Genomic DNA, 21,072 nt, shown 5'->3' with positions numbered 1-21,072 from the left:
TCCCTCGCAGTTATCTACCTTCTAGTGAGTCCAGGGTGTTTTCGTTTGGGTTAAAACTTGTAGTAAGTGAGTCTATAGTCTGTTTTCAGTCCTCAATTCCTATGCCGGCTTGGACGTGGTGATCTCGGCGTCTTTACTCTGCCGCCATCTTCCAGAAGTCCTTTCATGTTTTTATTTTTAAGGTTAACTTTTTTTTCTACAACATTTGAACAAATTCTCCTTTTAAATTGTAAGCAATTGAAGATAAAGCTATAATTTCTTTGTATCAATAACCCCTCTCAAAAGTAATTTTTACCCCCAGTTTGGTGGATTTCTAGACTCTTCATATTATTTCAAATTATTTTTACATGCACCCATGGAAGCATGTAGCATTACTTAACATGTTTATATAAATTTATCAACTGAGTCAATCACATTCCAAACAGAAAATAAATGGCACACTTAAGCTGGACAACATTTATAAGATCCCAGCTATAAAGCTATGGGTATGCAGCAGGGTAAATGGAAGTTACCCAGTTTTTCACACCATTGGCATCAATGAAGAACACCTGTGGTCTCCCCTGCGTGGTGGGCCTGAGCCGGGAAGCTGAGCATGTAAAGGCAGCACGTGGTGACACAGGATTGTGGAGCAAGTGCAGTAGAGGCCAGCGGAGAGATCATGAGGAAGTTCCAAAAGGGTAAAGATTTGCCTGAGGCTGGCATCCAGCCTCCCATCCCCCAGGTCTCCCTGCCTGCCCTGCATCACCACAAATGGTGTAGAAATATCATTAAAACCTGAAAAAGCTACCAATAACTTAGGGACTCCTCCTTTACCCATCTGCCTGGATCACAGAAAACCTGCTCTGTGCCTTGCTGGCACTACACCATGTAATAAAGTTGAAGCAGTAGGGGGAGGGGGTGTTAGTTGGACCATGCAGGGCCTTTTTTATATTTTTAAAGAAACTGAGGTACAAGCCAGAGGTGCATGGGCCGTGAGAGGCTTCACCAGCGACAGAGTGGGGAGCAGAACGGACAGATCGACAAAGTACACTGTTGAGGGGAGCAGCGGGCAGGTCAGGAGAGGTCTTCTGTGCCGCCATATGGATCACCTCCAGGGACCGGGATCGAACTTGCACTAAAGCGGCTGCAGCTAGCTTGCAGTGCTATGTCTTAACCTGTTGTGCCAACAGGGAGGGCCCCCATGCAGGGTCTTAATAGGTCTTACTGGTTAAGGGATTGGATTGTAACTTTAAAGCAATGAAGATCCATTAAAGAGTTTTAAGTGCACCAGTGGCAATATCTGACATAGGTTTTTAAAAGTTTACTGTAGATGATTTGGGAAGGCTAGGTTTAGAGGAGAGTAAGAACAAAATGAAATACTGAGTTTGAAAATGACACATGCAATATCAGGTATTTGAAATAGCAGCCAAATTTGAATTTATTTGGTGATAATATTAGAATTGGAACTTAAGAATCAGAAGTGTCAATAGGTTAAGTCAGGTTTCTAGATCAGACTCAGATGGTGATTGGCATGCATAAGTTTTATCAGGAAGTGTTCTTAGAATGAAGACTTCCTTCAAGTGGAAAGAAGAGAAGGAAGTGGACAGAACAGAGGGTAATGTTGAGCTTTGATGTAGTCTCAGTGGAGGCTTCAGATATCCCTACAGAAACTCTAAAGCTAACCTTCAGGTTGTCCCCAGTTGGGGGGTGGGGAGAGTACAGAGGAATGGGTCCTTTTTAAAGAATTTTTAATTAAGATTTACTTATTTGGGTCCTCCCGGGTGGCACAGCGGGTTAAAGCACAGCACTGAGAAACTAAAGCCACTTCTGTATGAGTTCGATTCCCTCTTGCCCCGGAGGTGACCACATGGCTGGCAGACCTCTCCTGCCCCACCCCCGCTGCTCCCCTCAGTAGTGTACTTAGTAGATCTGCCTGTTCTGCTCCCCACTCTGTCTCTGGTGAAGCCTCTTGCCGCCCCTGAGCCTTTGGCCTGTACCCCAGTTCTGTATGCACAAATAAATAAATCTTAAAAAAAAAAGATTTACTTATTTATGCATACAGAACTGGGGTGCAGGACAGAGGTGCAGGGGTGAGAGGATTCACCAGAGACAGAGTGGAGAGCAGAACAGGCAGATGACTGAAGGGAGCAGCAGGCGGGTCAGGAGAGGTCTGCAACACTATGTGAGTCACCTAGCTGGCTGGGGATCCAACTTGTGCTGCAATGGCTGTGATAGCTTCATAGTACTGTGCTTTAACCCACTGCACCCTTCTAGAAGAGATGCACTAAAAATTAAGCAGGACCTTGAGGGAAGACTCTCTACAGACAAAGCAGTCCCCATGGGGGCTGACAGTCAAGGGCTGTTGTAGCAGCACTCACAGAAACTAGGAGAATTTGTCCTTTATTCCTGAAGGGGGGTATAGGTGGCACGTAACACCATCCTGCGAAGGGACTTAGATGTTAGCTTACTCTATGGTTTCAATTTATAACTAGACTCTTAAGGTGCTACAAGGGTAAGGGGTTTACATAGAGGATCCAAGTTTCCTGACTCCATCAAACCAGGATTTCTCTGATATGGCAACATACCACTCTGGCTTTAGAAAATATTACAGTAATCGGGCTCTCCCTGGTGGTGCAAAGGGTTAGGCTGCAGCACTGCTTCAGTGCAAGTTCAATCCCTGGCCCCAGAGGTGATCCACATGACGCGGCAGACCTCTCCTGACCCTCCCCCTGATCCCCTCAGCAGTGTACTTCGTACATCTGCCTGTTTTGGTCCCCACTCTGTCTCTGGTGAATCCTCTCACTGCCCCTGCACCCCAACTCTGTATATATGTATGTATGTATGTATAAATAGATAAACAAATAAATAATCTTTTTTTTAAAGGAAATATTACAGTAATATTTGAAATGGCTTATCTGTGTAGTGATGGTTGCATGAAGAAATCTTTATTTAAATTAATTTTCTTCTCAGAGCTCAGAAAAAAACTGTTTCTGGGTTGAGTAAATAAGAACAGTGACCTCTAATTTCTTGGCTCTTGGTTAGTGTAAGATCTTAGTTGATAATGAGGTCAATATTAAAAACAGAACCTAAGACACCCTCCAAGTCCTCGCTCAAGCAGCAAGTGCTGACCCCCAAAGCATATTTACAGCTCTGCAGGGATACTGATTCCTAAAGTAGAGAAGGGTTAGGAATTGATTCTTCACAGAGGTTGTTAGGTCTCAAAATTCTAGCTGAACAAAGCCAAGAGAACTAGGAAGCTACTATAGGAGTTCAGCTGCTCGGTGGCTCAGACAGAGTTCCACAGAGAGTGGCTGTCACTCATCTTCCTTATCATGGTTCCAGCGTGCAGAGAAGAAAATTTAATGAGTCTGATTCTCCTACCACCCCAAGATTAGACAATTTAGGAAATTATACTAATTAGCCTTTGTCTAACAAGATAAACACCAATTACCAAATATCAGACTTGTGGGTTAGAAATAGCTTTGTAAAACTGAGTTCTTACCCTAGCTTGATCCCAACTAAGCTTTACCCTGCCATACCATGTGGGCTCACTGGTAAAATTAAGAATTGAACTAAATGATTCATACTACTTTAACATGCTTTCTGTTGTCTGAAAGCAAAGCATATTCATGCATCTACCAGAGAAACCCTATTTCCGTCCTTGTTGATAATCTATTGAGCATGCTCTCTGACCCGGTACTCAACTTCTTACAGACTTTCTAATATTGAATCTTCTAGATCACACAGTGTTCACAGCTGCAAACAAGAGTCCACTCTCCTCAGTTTAATTAGAATAGCAACTCGAGTCTTCTCCAGAGGTTCTCAAGAGATCCTGAGTTCAATCTCAGATGTTATGCCAATGTGCACAATGCCAATCATACTTGGAGAGGCAGCTTTAGCAAAGAGACAGTGCTGCTGCTCCTGGACACAAACAGGAAGCTCAGACATAGCTGCTGAGATTGGCATCCAAACCATTGCCAGCTCTTTTACAGCCGTGTCTGACGCCTCAGAAAACATCCTTGCCAAAAGGTGGGTACTGCATAGTTCCTGCTTTCTCATAGTACTCGCTTCCAAATCAAAGTTACACATGGGGCCTCTAAATGTCAAAACCTGGAGCACATGCTAGTACCCTTGCTAGAAGCTTATCAAGTGCCCTTGGGAAAGTGAATTCTAGAGTCTTCCTCAGGAAAGTTAATCATAACATGAAGATCTTTTCACATATAGAAAGTGTTCCTAGGATGCTGGGTGGCCGCAGACATGAACAAGGATTCACATTTACAGACAGGAAAAGTGAGGTTTAAACTTAGAAGGTCCATAACTTTGCTAATTATACTGCTAGACATTCAATGAAACCCAGGCATGTCAAAATGCTAAGACTACTCTTGAGTATTATATTGCTTCCCTATTAGCAAGCAAAGAAAAAGAAATTTCTCACTTGCCAGATAAAAGTTTGCTTCCTGATTTTTTCTCTGTCATCATTACCTTTCGACTCATTTCTTTGTCAAGTGGAAAGGCATATGTGCCTACACCCTTTTTGTCTGGTTAATATTGTGGCAGAATAAATTAATCTGTTTCTGCACCACTTACTCTTGACTCAATTCCAAGCACTGATTGGCCAAATGTAGGGCAAAAAGAACAAGTATTAGGAGGATTCCACCACTCAGAGTTCAAGGCCTTTGTTTAGTACATGCCTAGGTGGCTATCACATAGGGCCCAACAACTATCTTGAGATCCTGAAACACCACCAACAATATACTCTCAAAGCACGGGATATCAGGAAACACCCTCATCTTTAATTAACCAGACATCAACTATAACTACTACTAACACATGTCAGATACTCTACAAAGTGTTTTATATGGGTTATCCCATTTCATGTTGGTAAGATTTCTGTAAGGTCACTTATATTATTATTCTTACTTCAAAGATGTTCAAAGTGATAGAATGGGAAACTGAAGCTGGCAAGGCTGATTTCCTTGGCCTGTCTCAAAACATTTTCCTTTCATTTAAGAATAGCTAACTTGGAGGCCCAATAAAGACCCCTGCCACATTTTGTATAAATATTTAGTTTGTCTCCCTGCACTGAATATTAGTAGGTGGTATTCATAGCAAGGCATGACACCTGGTATGAGCCAGCAGTTCAGAACCAAATTTCATACATGTCACTAGACTGCTTTACTTCATTGTCTGTCTCCTCCTGCAGGTTTGACATTAGTGGCTTTGTTCTGGTGCACAAATCACTTGCTCTCACTCGCCACCTGTTCCTTTTCTATAAAACAAGAGGAATGGACTAGATGCTCTACCTCAAGCTTCCTTTGTAATTCTGAAGTAACATGGATCTACAGTTTTAATCCTGTCACTCTTGAAGCCAGCAGTTCAAACTAGCAAGATGACCAGCCATCCTCTGTGATGTGGCTCTAACAGCTACGACCAGGACCTAGTTCTACCAATGTCCAGTCACTGACATCCACAGAGCACACTCTTTTAAGTGCAGAACAATATTGAGGCAAGAGGGTGAAAAACTAAATTCAGAGAGGTGATCAGATTTTTATTTCTGTGCGTATTGAGTACAAAACCCTAAAAATGTTAGGGCAGTAATAGATTCCAAAGCACATGTGAAGCACACTCATCTAAGCAAGCTGAAATCTCCTTTTGCTGATATGAGTTTTCTGCAACAGGGAGAAGCAAAGATGCTGAAAGATGGAAAGGTTTTCAGAGTGGTCCAAGAGAACTGCTGGGATCCAGAAGTCCGTCTTAGAGAAATGGACCAAACAGGTATTTAGGATGAGAAACTCTACCAATGTTTGCATGGGATCTAAAAGTAACACTTGCCCCTAAAGTTTGTTAACCAATTTACATGATTTTATGTGATAGGAACTTCTCTTTTTTAATAAATTTGTTTATTTTTTTAAATTGAGGTAACATTAGGATCCTCCCCATTAGCTCTCACCACCAAATCACCCAATGTAATGGGAATTTCTGATTACCTTTTTTTCCCCAGGCCAGGATGTTCCAATTTCACCTTCCACTACAAGAAAGGGATGGGACATTCCACTACAAAGCATTTCGATGACTTTTTAAAAATTAGATATAAAACTTGTTTTAAGGTGGAATGTTATATCATCAAAAAGGTTAAAGTAACATTTTATTATTTATGTTCAAGTATATTTACTTATTATAGTTAATTAAAACAGTAAAAATCAGAATTCACAGATTAAGAATGCCAATTGTTTGTTTAGTCAGATTTAGAATTCAATTTCCTCTGTACTTTCTCTTCATGAATAGTACCCAGAACATCCACACTGGCACATAAGGGATGAAAATGAGAGCAGTTAAAAGAGCATGTTAATCATGTAATTCACAATGAAACTAATCCAGACATGTAAAATAAGAGAACTGGGAAGTTTTTTGTTTCAAAGCTGAATCACTAGCAATTTCTAAGAATATTTGTGTTCCATATCTTATGCTTAAAAATCAAATCCCAGGCCCTCCCTGGTGGCGCAGCGGGTTAAAGCACTGCACTAAGAAGCTAAAGCCACTTCCCCATGTGGCCTGCCCCAGAGGCGACCACATGGCGTGGCTAATCTCTCCTGACCCACCTGCTGCTCCCCTCAGCAGTGTACTTCATCGATCAGCGTGTTCTGCTTCCTGCTGTCTCTCTCTGGTGAATCCTCTCACTCTCCGCATCTCTGGCCTGTACTCCAGTTCTGTATGAATAAATAAATAAATCTTAAAAAAAAAATCAAACCCCAGTAAGTTAAAAGAATTTGAAAGACTATCTATAATATAGCATGATGGCTATGTTGTGCTTTGATGCATTTCCATCTGGCTCACTGCTCCTGAGGAGTGGCGTCCAGCCTCCAGGCCCACAACTATGATCAGGAACTCGCCACTGCCACACTGTCAGTCTAAATTTTGGCATCACTGGTGTAGATTCAAACCAGAAAACAAACATTTCATGCACACAGATAAAAGAGTAGCTTAGAATCACGACTTACTTAATCAAAGACCAATGTGTAATACATACAGATAGATGACAGGAGATATGTTATCCAAGGGCTGCACAAGACAAGTTAGCCTATTACTCCCACATGAGGAAGTGGTCTCCAGCATGTTAGGACTTAATGTAGAATACTTTTGGCCAAATATTGCCTTATAGTTATAGATTTTTTCCAATAATTGCAAGCATATTTAAGTGGTATTTAAACTGAGTTTTGCAGAAAGCCTAAAGCATCCTCTGTAGACCATTCCACATATGCCCCTAGTCTAGAAATACATAGGGATGGGAAAGCTGGAGAGAGGACAAGCTTTCCATATATACAGAAAAGAGCAAGGTTTTACTCTAATTGTAAAGCACAAACAGGACACATCCTCTCAAGGAAAATATTAGTGGAAATACTCAGATAATTGGTATCAGAACCATTGCTCGTGACTGAAATTGAGTTAAAGATTTTTTTTTAAAGATTTATTTATTTGTGCATACAAAACTGGGGTACAGGCCAGAGGAGCAGGGGTGGTAAGAAGACTCACCAGAGACAGAGGGGGAGCAGAACAGGCAGATCGTCGAAGTACACTGCTGAGGGGAGCAGTGGGAGGGTCAGGAGAGGTCTGCCATGCCATGTGGTCACCTCCTGGGCAGACGGGAATCAAACTCATGCAGAAGTATCTTTAGCTTCTTAGTGCTGTGCTTTAACCTGCTGCACCACCAGGGAGAGCCCTGAAGTATGTCATTTTGGGGGTTTGTTTCATTCCATAGCTATGCTTGAGAGAACAGTTATCACCCTCAGTGACAAATTACTTAATGCCTGTCACCGTTCTCAACACATTAATATGTATTAACTTATTTAATCCCTATAACATCCTTAGGAAGCAGCATCTATTATTATACCCATTTTACAAATTAACAACTGGGAAACAGAGATTTAGTGATTTTCTCCAAGATCCACGGTGTTTTAGAGGTGGAACTGGGATTTGAAACTAGGCCTTCTGCCAGCAAAAGCTTAGCAACTACATCCTACCACCTCTTTGGACATGGAGCAATGAATTGAAGGCTCAACACAGAAGATGGCAATCCATGCTATGTTCATGGAGAGGGAAATGTAACTGGCAGTTCCTGGGCCACCTCATCATAAGATCTAACAAAAAACTCAGAAAGATCAAAACAATAACAATGAGATGATTTTTCTGTCAGCTTCTCTTAAGTCCTCAGCTAAATTGAGTTTCTATTGAAGCAGGTTATGGAGCAGACCAGGAAGGTCAGAACTGGTGAGATACCCAGGCCTAATGATGGCTGCATGGTTGCTCAGGGTTCTCTGTGAGAGACTAAGCTGCCCCAAGTGGAATTGTGGTGTTGCATTTCATATACCTAATCAATTTTCACCCTCTTCCAATATCTCTATATAGCAGGCATTGTACCTAGTGTTGCCTGGGAGGGGGTAAAGGGGGAGGTAAGGTGGTTTGTTCAGGATCACACAGCTATTAAATGACAGCTAGGATTGTAGTTACTTGCTCTCATTCCACCACAAAAGCTTTTCCCAAACCTCCCTCAGGATAAAAATCACCTGCTGTGCTTGTCTAATTTTTTTCCATGTCTCATCCACTAAATCAGAATTTCCAAAGGAGGTCCTAAAAATTCACTTTTATAAATGATCCTCCCAATTTTTAATGAACCAGCAAATCTAGGGAACAATTGTGATTCTGTCAAACCCCCTTTTAAAAAATATAAACTCTAACTGGGTTGTATTTTTCTTTTCCCCTTCAAGTTCCCAGAAAACAAAGAACATGTACCCAAACCAACCAACACAAAAATAATTCAATTTAGTATATGATATGACTTGTGGTAACAGGTAATGGCTGTAGCGATGCTGCAAAGGAACAAGATTGGAGAGGAGTCTCAAACCAACGCTTTTAAATCACATGATCTTAGATATTATCTGTAAAATGGAGAAATGAAATAGAGTAATACATATGGAAATATTTATATAAAATGTAAAGATTTTACAATTGAAAAGTACTCGGTTTTATAGTACTAAAGAACTTAAATATTCTCTCATGACAACGTTTAACACTAGCCTCTAATCCAAAGTTTTAGTTTCTAGTACCCACAAAACTAGGTATCTTCAAGGTATCAAGCATTGTTCAGGACACTGTGGAGATGGCTTGGTTAAAGATTCAGATGGTGTCTGTATTCAAGTAGTGGAAGGCACTAATAAACAAATTAACACAGTAATGACAGACTGTAGTATTTTTGAAAAAAAAGGAACAGAATAATGGGATTTTGGGGGATGGCTATTCTCTCTAAGCCTACATTTGAGACTTGAAGGTACAAAGAAGCCCATCCTCTGATGGTGAGCCAAAAGAAGAGCATTCCAAGTAGAATAACATTGCAAAGGTCCTGGGGAAGGAACTATTTCCAAAGAACAGGCAGGAGACCAACAAAAAACTATGTGAAACCTACAAAGAATTGTATGAGGCCCTATAGATCAAGTTCAAGTCCAGAGTTTACTCTAAATATAATGGCATAGACTTAGAAGTTCTGAGCAAGAGAATGACTTTAAGTTTTAACACATTACTAATTTCTGAGAGGAAAATGAAGTATTGGAGGGTAAGAATGGTGGTAAGTGATAAGCTTGGAGGCTTCTCCAATGGTCCAGATATGAGACCCTGATGGCTTGTATCAGGCAGAATATGAGGTGGTGGGGTGGATGAAAGGAACTGGAGTAGAACTAAAGAGGACTTGTTTGTGGGTTCCATTTGAGCCAAATAGGACAACCCTCAGTTTGGCAGCATCTCTTCCAATATTGTAGCCCCAGGAATTTGAAGATACGAGATTCTAAACCCCCTATATATTAGTTTCTGAAGTCAAACTCAAGTCCTATTGTGGGCATTTCAAACAGTAGGACTCCATGCAGGCTTGCTTAGCAGTTAAATTAAATCAAATTAAAAGGTCAGTAGGAAAGTGGCTTCAAAACACACTCTATCATGCATGAGTAAAATATAAAAATGTCTGAAAGAATGGATGGGGGAGTATCTTGATTAAATAACACTTCACAAGAAGGAGGGTAAAAAAGTACCCTTGAGAATGCAAACTAGTACAACCACTATGGAAAACTGTTCAGAAATTCCTCAAACTGCTAAACATGGAGCTTCCCTACAACCCAGCAATCCCACTCCTAGGTATCTACCCAAAAGATACAAAAACACTGAAAAAGATACCTGTACCCCCATGTTTATTGGAAAAACATAGAAGCAGCCCAAATGCCCAAAAGTAGATGACTGGATTAAAAAGATGTGGTACATATATACAATGGAATGTTACTCAGCAACCAAAAAAGAGAAACACATGTCTTTTGCAGCAACTTGGATGGAGCTGGAAAAGATCATGCTTAGTGAGGTAGAAAGAGAAAGAAAAAATACCGGATGGTTTCACTCATAGCAGGAGTATAATGGACCAGGCGAGAAAATAACAAGAATAATGAACAGCCATATACCATAGACATTTTGTGGGGGTGGAATGGGGAATGGAATCAAATACAGGAGGTAGGGAGGGAAGTGCACGGGATTATGGTGATGGCACACAGGTGATTTGGTGATGGGAAACCCGTGGGGATTACAATTGAGATGGGGGGGGGAATGTACAAAATGATGTAAAAATAAACTGTTACTTGAAAACTGAGTCAACTAGTTTTTCTTGAATGATGTTATTTTTGTCCAGTCTTTACCTCTCCCCTAGAAACTGAGGCTGAGTAATGAGGGAAGCCTGGGAGAGAGTCCCTAGAAGGAGACTTGTCAGGGAAACACAGGAGAGCCCAAACTACTCTCATCAGCTTTACCTCTTTTTGTATCCAGGAGTGACGGTACAAGCCCTTTCCACAGTTCCTGTCATGTTTAGCTACTGGGTGAGTGTGCAACCTTAAACCATATCCTTGGTGGGAAAGGGCTCATATTTTAGCTCCCTCACAAGTAGACAGATGCCTCACTTCCTGCCAACTCTTCTTCCTTTTAGAGAGCAGTGGGGCCTGGCTATGTTCCCTCCCAGGCCAATCTTCTTAATCATGACCCCGCACCAGATACATATAGGCCAGTGTAGCAGCCAGGAGATACATGTTAATACTTTACATTATTTCCATCAGAGTTTGCCTATCTGGTGACTTAGTTCTGCAATGCTTTGCTGGATAATAGTCCAGACAGTATATTCTGAGGTGATTTTGAGACAGGAATGATAATAATGGCTTACCCAGGAAATGTGCAGTTAAAAACAGAGTTGGAGCCTAGAGAGTAGGGGAACTCTAGAGACTAAGAAACAAATACTAGAAATTCCATGCTTGATTTGAGTCTGTATAGAGAAATTTTTGCACAAAACTTGGGTTCTTCTAAGTACTTGTTCATCAAGCCAGGTATCACTCATGTTGTGTTTAAGGAACAATGGAAATACCACCTGCTCACACATACTTCTTTCACCCCCCATAATTCTAGTCCTTATTTGTTCCTGTGATTAGATAAACTATTTAAAATTAAAATGCTCAAGACCCCAAATGCCTCAATTGATCAGGCTGGTTGCCATTCTCTTTGGACAACCGGGACTGCAGGAGAGTGCCAAATTCCTGGCAGGGAAGGGGGTGATAACCAAAGTTAAAAAAAATAAATAAAGGGAAAGTTAGGGGAACTGAACACAAATTCCATCTGCACAAGTATTTTACTAAGGCCCACTCTAAATGTCACTGTTAACAGGAAGGACAGAGAGGACAGGCAGGGGGAGAAGAGATTCACAAACACCTGGCACCCCAGGATGAGGAGTGTTAATGAGGTGCCCTGATGGTGTTCTTGAGCAGCATTCCGTGGGGCATGAATAAGTGGGGTGCTTAGCATACATACTTTAGGTTCCTATCTGAGTTGGTATGGAGGCCCATACTAATTCCATCTCTAGCACAAGATATTAAACCAGTAATTGTATGTTTTGAACATAGCCTCAAATTTTCTAGTTAACCAGCAATATATTAAAGGGGTGTATGTGTGTGTTTGCAATGCTAGACTTTTTGGTTTCCAAAGAGGAGTGCTTATCTCAACCTGTGCCTCCATTTTCTGAGAGGTAAAGTTATTTATAGTGATAAATGACTTAGCCCAGAGGAGTTGCTGTTCAGAGTCAAAATCTAGAAAACACTGTGGTTTTCTCTTACCTGTCTCTACCAGGCCAAACCTCAGGACACGTTAGATCTCTGCCAGCTTCTCAACAATGATCTTGCTGCCACTGTTGCAAGCCATCCTACGAGGTTTGTAGGCCTGGGGACATTGCCCATGCAGGCCCCAGAGCTGGCTGTCAAGGAGATGGAGCGCTGTGTGAAGGAGCTGGGCTTTCCTGGGGTCCAGATTGGCTCCCACATCAACGAGTGGGACCTGAATGCAAAGGAACTGTTCCCAGTCTATGCAGTGAGTACACAGGGCACTTAGACAACAATGGAGAGGGCATAGGGTATAAGGTACAACCAGGAAGATGATGGCCCACTTCAAAAGGAGAAAGAGAGAGAAATGCTTAAAATAAATAACTTCCTTGATGTAAGAGAAAATGAGTAAAGAGTTCTTCAAAAGGAGTGGATTGTTCCCCAAAAAGGATGGGTGGAAATGTTTCCATTGCCAGCCCTGAGTTAACTCAATGAAATGGCTGTTCTTTCTGTCCCCTTTGCTTTCCATTCTTTTGAAAGCCAAAATATCACTTTCATTATAGATAGTGAGCAAAAGAGCCATGTTAAGCACACAAAATATGATCTTTCAAAACCAAAATGTACTTTTGAAGAAACCATAGAAAACACAGAAAAATACAAAAAAGAAAACAAAATTAATATCACCAAAATGTCACCACCCAAAGATAACCACTGTTATAATACATTTCACTTAGTTTTTAATTTGCATTTCAATGAAATCAGAATTCTACTATAAGTGTGATTTTGTATCCTGAGAATTTTCAAACTAAATGAATATTCTCTCAATGCATGTTTTAAGTAACTACATAATATCCCAAAATATGGATATACTTTTATTCCTTTAACCAATCCTTACTTAAGATACTTTTTTTAAGCCATATACTTTGAAAATATATAATAAAAATTTGTAAAAAAAAAAAATGCCATCCAGACGGGTGATTTGGTGATGGGAAGCCCACGAGGATTACAACTGAGATGGAAAAAGGCACAAAATGATGTAAAAATAGATTACATTATTTTTTTTAAGTGCCATCAAATGACGGTATCTGATGAAACCTGGTGGTAAGTATACACATCTTCATTGCACTGTCTACGATTTTCTATATTTGAAATATTTCATATTGAAATGCATTTTTAAAAACTCAGTGCCACCCATTTCTGAATTGCAGTATTCATTGTCCTATCACCCTCTCTATGGCCTTCCTCTACCTTTTGTCCTATCTATACCTAAACTGGCTTTGCTTATTACTAGAAAATGCATAGTTCTTTATAAATTGCATGTTCAAATTTCTCAGTTCCCTCCTAGAATTATAAGTATTTTTTTTCTATTACTTTCATCCAAAATGCAAAATCTTCAACAATGAGTTAAATAAATGTTGATGGACTCACAAGTCACTATAATCACTGATCATTTATTCATTTAATATTTACTGAGCTTTAACTACATGCAAAAATGTTCCCCATATTTTTATCTATGGTCACTACCTACCAGTTAAAAGAATTGCCTGTTAAATTGCCTCCTAATGACCTGAAAGATTTAATGTTCCTCTAAATATTGAACTCCCTGAAGTTTATTGGTTATAGTGACTAAGCTGATGTAGTGAATGTTTCTATAAACTTTAATGAGCTTTGAGGATTTATTTATTTGTGCATCCAGTTATTTTAGCATAGTTTGAGCAAGCCTTAAGCTGCAAGTTGTTTTATTACTCATTAGAATTGAGTTTATGAATTAATAAGGGGCTTAGAAAGCAACTACAGCTGGTTAGGGTCCAAACAGATATTTTCATTTGTATGACTAGTTTGATTCATCAATTATTCTAACTAGACTGATTTGAGGAATGCCAGTGTCTGAGGGGATTCAGAACGCCCAGGCCCCTGTGATGGCCTGGGATTAACAGTAAATTTGTTTGGTTAGCAAGATTTGCCAGGCTCACTACTCTCTAACTTGTGTCAGTGAGTGCTAAAACAGAAGAATGGCATTATCATGAACCAAGCTGGCTCTGCGATTTCTACCTGAGCCTGGAGCTCCATTATCAGAAACCAGTCAGAAGAACGGTCCCTCCAACAGTTTTATATCTCTTCTCCTTAGAAAGTAGCTAAACATTCTTCAGTTTACACTTTGTCTGCCACTTCTGGAAGCCAGAATTGTTTCTCCATTTTAAAAATGCTTTCACACAAGTCACATGGCAATAGCATAGTTATCTCAAATATTTTACATAAAGGTAGGGTGAATCACTTCAGCACCCCAACATATTTGGAAAGGGAATGCTCTAACAGTTTATAAACACTAATGTTCAATGCCTGTTAGGGGATGTTTTCTTTAAGGCAACTTATTTTAATTATATATCTTGTTGAAAAAAGGTCATTGTTTCCACATGGTATTTCTACTTCTCTGAAAAGCCCTGCTGCAGGTTTGCCTGTGATGTTCGTCTCAGTACCTACTAGCTGAGGCACTGAGAATACTTCCTTTTACAAAGTCATCTCATTCACATCACTGTTTAGGGACCCAGCTGGGCTCCTGAGGTTTGTGAGTGCCTGCAGACCCAGAAATTCATACCCACTCCCAGTCTGTGTGTCTAAGATGACATGGGTCAGGCCAGTCTGCTCCAACCCAGTCGTGAGTTTCTGACTTCACTTTCCACATCCTCAGGCTTCAAAGTAGGGGAGGGAACACTCCAGCCCTGACCACAAGGATGCAATCTGAGTAGTTCCTCCAAAAGAGCAGATCAAGTGGGAATCAACAGCAAAACTTACCCTGCATATGAGGGGTGGGATCAGTCCTTGAGCATTTTGCTTTCAGTCAAAATGTTTGAGTGATGGATGTTTCCTATGATTTGTTTTGCCAAACAATATATTAAGTTCATCAAATTCAGTGGTAAATCCACCAAACCCCTGGTTAATTCTAAATGCACTTTTTATTTCCTAATCAGCAGATTGTCTCAATGACTCTTTTACATAGTTCAGGAAACAACTTCAAAAATACTTCAGTATGTGCATTCAGATCAATATAGACCCAGAAGAAAGCAATTTCTGTAAATAGTACCCAGTATTTGGTGACTCAACAAATAACCTCTCCTTTCTCAATGCTTCTTTGAAGGCAGCTGAAAAATTGAACTGTTCCCTATTTGTGCATCCCTGGGACATGAAGATGGATGGACGAATGGCCAAATACTGGCTCCCTTGGCTCGTAGGTGTGTATCAGTATGGAGTTTAGAAAAGAGGATTGTTTCCCAATATCTGTAGAGACCTATTATTTCAAGACAGAAAGTATGAACAATGAACAAGATTGTGAGTTATTGAGTTCTTACACAGGTAAGTGTTGTATGTTTTGTCTCACTTAATTTTAATCAGATTCACATAAAACTCTATGAGGCTGGGCTCTCCCTGGTTGCACAAGGGGTTAAAGCACTGCATTATGAAACTCTCCAAAGTCACTGTAGCACAAGTTCTATCCCCCACCAGGGAGCTGACCCACATGGTGTGGCAGACCTCTACTAACCTGTCCACTGCTCTCCTCAGCAGTGTACTTTGTCAATCTGCCTGTTCTGCTCCCCACTCTCTCTGGTGAATCCTCTCATCGCCCCTGCACCTCTAGCCTGTATGTACCCCAGTTCTGTAAGCATAAATAAATAAATCTTTTTTTAAAAAAAAAGTCGATGAGGCTAACATGGTATCATTTTAAAGATAGAGAAACTGAGCTTCAGCCTGGTTAGGCAATTTATCCACCTCATACAGTAAGTGAAAATGGAATTTACATAAAGTAGACTGACTCCAAGGAGTCACCTTACTGTACAGATTACCAAAAAAGGCTCCAAAATTAAGTAGCCATATCTGACTAATAGTTTTTTGAGAAGACAGTAATAACATCACTCTTACAAATGAGAACTCTGGAGTCTTGAGTAGAATGAAAATTCACCACCCCAAGGATTAAGATGAGCCAGATTTTCAACTATCTGTCCCTTTCTTCTGCTTTTTGTTTTCGACATTATTCATTCATGGTTCCATGTGAAGGTAAAGGAAAGAGCAGAAAACTCCATTTGGCCTATCCAACCTATCATTATTTCCCATGATAAGAAGGATAATTAAAGATAAATCTACAATTTTGTAGCCACAAGTGCAAAATGAAGTTCATCTACAAACTTAATGAAAATTGGGGTCCCCAGATGAACTGGATTTTTCTTCAGTGACCATTATTCAGTTAGTACAATTACAAAACAACCAACATGAAGAATTAAATGAACAATCAGAAAACTGAATTTAGTTTATTTCACTATATGCTATGGCAAGCCCTGTACTAGGCACTGAGGCTATAGACATAGCCCAAACCTCTGCCCCCCAAATCCTAATGTTCTGATTACAGAAGAGAGATGAGAACAATTACATAGATATAAACAAACAAGATAATTTGAGAATTCCATTCTGGATGCAAAAGTAGTCAGCACAGAGAAAGACCATAATCCAATCTAAATCTAAATAGTTTAAGTATTCCAATTTAGGTCCTATATGGAGAATGGGTTGTGGAGTTATGATCCAAGCAGTTAATGGAAAGCAGAATTGCAGGACCAAAAAGAAGTAATGCTATCCATATTCCTAGCTTCAGAAAGCTCTACCCCAAAACCACCCCCAGATGGAAATGAATTTCCAAGAAACTAGGGGCACATCTTGGAACCAGGGGCATCTCTGTCCAGAAAGCAGCAACAAGTTCAGGGCAGGAAGAGCATCCATTCAACAGCGGGGGAGTCAGACTTTCTCAGAAGGTATGGGGCTTGGCTGTAGAGCAGTCAGAAAGATCTGAAAAGCAGTCATTTGGAAATATAACCTGGCTTTGCTGAGGTAAAGCCTTCAGAGATGAACCAGTTGCTGTTTCTAGGAACACAGGAGGTTCGAAATAATTTTATTCTACTTATTTTTACATTTAGCTCTAAGAAGCAGCAAAGACTGAGCAGAAATATTAGTTAATATTAATTGATCATTTACTAAGTGGCAAGAATTAGCCATTAATAATGCCATTTCACAGATGACGACATTGAGACACAGGGAGGCAATTTGCAAAGTCTGGCCACGAACTTCACTGATACCATCATCCACAAGAGCCTTGCAAGATGAGCATTGTGCTCCCCATTTTAGAAGTCAAGAAGCACAGGCTTGTAAGTTATTAAATACCTTGTCAAAGGCCAGAAAACAAAAAATTGGAGGAGTTAAGGTTCAATTCAGACTCATCATACTCTACTTCATTCACTGCATCTAAAATTGAAGCTGGAGGAATCAGAACAAAGGCCAGGCTGACTCTTTACAGTTCCGGCCACCAGGTGATTCTATGTGAAGATGATAAATAGGAAGCTTCTGATTGTGAAAGTAATGGACTATATACTACCAAGCCATGCTGGCACACACCTCACATTTTTCAGCACTGACAATTACAGCAAGCTGCCATTCCCAAACATTAGCATCTTTGAGCTTCTAAACTCCACACTCTATTTCCTGTTTCAGGGATGCCAGCAGAGACCACCATAGCCATTTGCTCCATGATCATGGGTGGAGTGTTTGAGAAGTTTCCTAGACTGAAAGTATGTTTTGCACATGGAGGTAAGATCTCTATCTGGATTGGTCAGTGGAGACTGCCATAACAAAATACCATAAACTTGGTGGCTTAAGCAAGACAAATTTATTTTCTCACAGTTCTACAGGCTGGAAACTCACAATTAGAGTGTCAGCAGGGTTACTTTCTGGTGAGACTTTTCTTTTGGAATAATAGTAGGCCACCTTCTCATTATGTCTGCACATGGCCTTTCCTCCTCATGCTTCCAAGGGTGAGGGGAGACAATACAGGCATGTACTTGGTATCTCTTCTTCTTATAAGAACACCAGCCCATTGCATTAGAGTCCTACCTTATGGCCTCCTTTATCACCCCCTAAATTACCTGCTTTGAAGCCCTACCTCCAAATAAAGACATATTATGGATTAGGGCTTTAACACATGAATTTTGGAGGGATACAGCACTGTTCAATCCACAGCACCCTTATATCTTTCTAGCCACACAGTGTATAATGCAGACAAGTTTACTTTTTTCAATTTATTTTGTTTTTAATTTAAATCCCTCTAGTCAGACCACAAGGTTTCCAGTTTGCAATTTACTGTTCTTTATAAATTAGCCTATTTCATTCATTTATAATTTCTCCTTGGTTCCTGTAGACAGAGTTTGTGACACATAGACACACACAATATCAAACTATACATGTTATTTTCTAATATGCTTTTCCTTCTCAAGAGCATGTACTGACATCTTCCCATTCAACAAGTATAGTGCTCTATAATTTTTCATAGTAACATAAATGGCATTATATTTTATTGATATGTCATCATTATTTAAATGTTTCCCAACTGATAGGTTGCCTCTGTATTTTGCCATTATAACCACATTAATTTGAAAAGCTTGACAACAAATCTGTATACCATTGTTTTCTCCTCACTGGAAATTCCTCATGTCTAAGTTCTAGACAGGTTAATGGCATATCTTCTGGGTCATTGCCCAACAATGGAACAAAGGAGGCTTTTTGTAAATACTGTTAACCAAGTAGGATATAGTAACTTCTCTTTGCATGCAACAGGAGAGGGAAAGGGACTCTTTTCAGACACCTGCTCCTCAGTAATGGCTTTTACTTGCAGGTGGTGCCTTCCCCTTTACCATTGGCAGAATTTCCCATGGATTCAGCATGCGCCCAGATCTGTGTGCCCAAGATAATTCCACCAACCCAAGGAAATACCTAGGTTCCTTTTACACAGACTCCTTGGTTCATGATCCTCTGGCCCTCAAGCTGTTAACAGATGTCATAGGAAAGGTAAGCTATGTCTACCATTTGGATAGTTTCTTGGGAGCAGAATGCAGGACCAGAAAGCAATTACTTGGCCTCTCTCCAAAACAGGGATAGAAGAAAAGCATAGGAAGAAAGGAGGACAATGAAGTTGGGATTAGGTTTGCTTGCATAGGGAATCCTCACCATAGCCTCCTTCAACAAATTGTGCATTACCAGCAAAACATGTATGACAGGGAAATTCCAGTAGTCCCCATGGCTAAATAGTTCCCCCAGATTAGGTCCTCTTTCATAGGGTCAGCTGTGTACACACCATGATGTAGTTAGCAGGAATAAGCTGAACTGGCCTGTATTAAAATTTTGACTTTACCTCTTAGTACCTGGATAAATTACAAACCCAACCGTTCTTCTTCATTATGGGAGCATTAAGGTTGGGGAAGAGGGAAAGTATGCATCAGAGAAGAAAGCAGGAAAAGATGATGAAAATTATTTCTTGAAAAAATATGATCTTTGTTTTGAAAATGATTCTCATTTAGTTAAAAAAAAAAAAAAAAGAACTAGCACAATGGTACTTTAAGTCCCACAAGAAAAAGTTTTTCTTCCTTGTATTCCTCTAGCAGGTCCTCCTGTTGGCAGTCTCTCCATCTTTACGTACTTTTTGAAAATGCTAACTCTACAAGTTAAGACAATTTTTAGGGCAAAGGCCATTCTAATTTAGTGAAAGTTCTAAAATATTTAGTATTTCAATTCCATTTTATTATTTACAGATGCCTATAGAAATTTACAAATTTTCCTTAGGAAAAACTTTTTAGAGTTTCCTAAAAGAATATGGACATATTTAAGGAGTTGCAATATGCTACTTAGGTTGAGAGTAGGCTCTTAGGCTTTTAAAATCTTGCTTAGTAGAAAAATAGGGCAATCACTGAAAGCTGCAGGGTAGTGTTCTAGTTACAGAATGAGAACTTTACCTGACTTTAAAGTTGATTTTGGATTGAGAAACTCACTAGTAGATAAATGTAAATACTTTGGTTTGGCAATAAATTGTGTATAGTTCGCTGTGTTCAAGTCTTCTAGATTTTGTGTTCAATCTTTCCAAGTTAGGTATTTAGCAGCTAATTGTGACTGTTGCTTGTAATTGGCTTGGATAAGAAAGTGATGGGGAAGTATGTAAGCAGCAAACTACAAAGAGAAGAAGCTGACAGAGGCCGAGCTCTGGAAATTTAGCAAGGGAGCAGGGGAAATAAGAAAGTAGAATGGAAATGGAGAAAAGGTCACTGTCATTACCTCCCATCAAGCCCTGTACCCCTGGAACTCTTGGAAATGGCAACAACAAGACAAAATACCCTTAGCAAACACAACATCATTTCATGAAGGGTTCCATCAGCAATGAGCAACACTATCAGCAGTCTTCAAAGGGCATCGGAACAATACTCATCAGTCAAGAGGTCAGAGAAAAAGAGAAAGAACATGCAAATACCTTGTGGTAACCAGTAGGTACACTAGAGAGTAGATGCAATTACACCCTTTCTAGATAGGTAACTTTGGAAAGTTAGTGGTGCTGAGTCTTACATTCAAACTTTGAAGACTTGAGCCATTATAAATTGAGCATAAAAAGTAAATGAACTTATTTTATGTGAGTTCAGAGGCTAGTGAATCCAGGACATATAAGTAAGATATATTAATAATTTAGGATTCCCTTTAAAATATTAATGTTTTTCATTCTAGTTATATTTACATTAGCAAATTCTCTTTCAAAACCCTCCCCAAACTAGGAATAGCAAGGAGTGTCCCAGCATGACAGCCAGGAAAGAGAGCAACAGCCTGTCCAGATTAGAACACAGGGAACAGGATGCTGTGGAAGGAAGGTGCAAGAACAGAAAAAACTGGAACATTATTTGATGTGTTTTAGAGGTTGAAACAATTATTTTTTTAATTTATATTTATATTTATTTTACATCAATGTTCATTTTAAAACAATGTTTACTTCCTGTTTTCTCCTCACTGGAAATTCCTCATGTCTAAGTTCTAGACAGGTTAATGGCATATCTTCTGGGTCATTTCCCAACAATGGAACAAAGGAGGC

At 39.9% G+C, this 21,072-nt stretch overlaps 1 protein-coding gene across 2 annotated transcripts in view; it reads left to right on the top strand.

The window, feature by feature from the left end:
- ACMSD (aminocarboxymuconate semialdehyde decarboxylase) overlaps positions 1-21,072 on the top strand; it is a 61,466-nt gene that overhangs the window by 19,126 nt on the left and 21,268 nt on the right. The window contains exons 3-8 of one of the 2 annotated variants that reach the window (XM_004674700.1): positions 5,658-5,754; positions 10,828-10,877; positions 12,169-12,405; positions 15,274-15,367; positions 17,667-17,762; positions 18,844-19,016. In XM_004674700.1, coding sequence (XP_004674757.1) covers positions 5,658-5,754; positions 10,828-10,877; positions 12,169-12,405; positions 15,274-15,367; positions 17,667-17,762; positions 18,844-19,016 — 747 coding nt within the window. Of the gene's footprint in view, positions 1-5,657; positions 5,755-10,827; positions 10,878-12,168; positions 12,406-15,273; positions 15,368-17,666; positions 17,763-18,843; positions 19,017-21,072 lie in introns of those variants that run through there. The other variant, XM_012726208.1, reaches the window with a different exon arrangement.

Source organism: Condylura cristata, unplaced genomic scaffold (assembly GCF_000260355.1).
Source record: "Condylura cristata isolate star-nosed mole 26May11 unplaced genomic scaffold, ConCri1.0 scaffold00002, whole genome shotgun sequence".
Classification (NCBI taxonomy): Eukaryota; Metazoa; Chordata; class Mammalia; order Eulipotyphla; family Talpidae; genus Condylura; species Condylura cristata.
The sequence above is the reverse complement of the archived record's forward strand: the minus strand, read 5'-3'. Positions and strand labels throughout refer to the sequence as shown.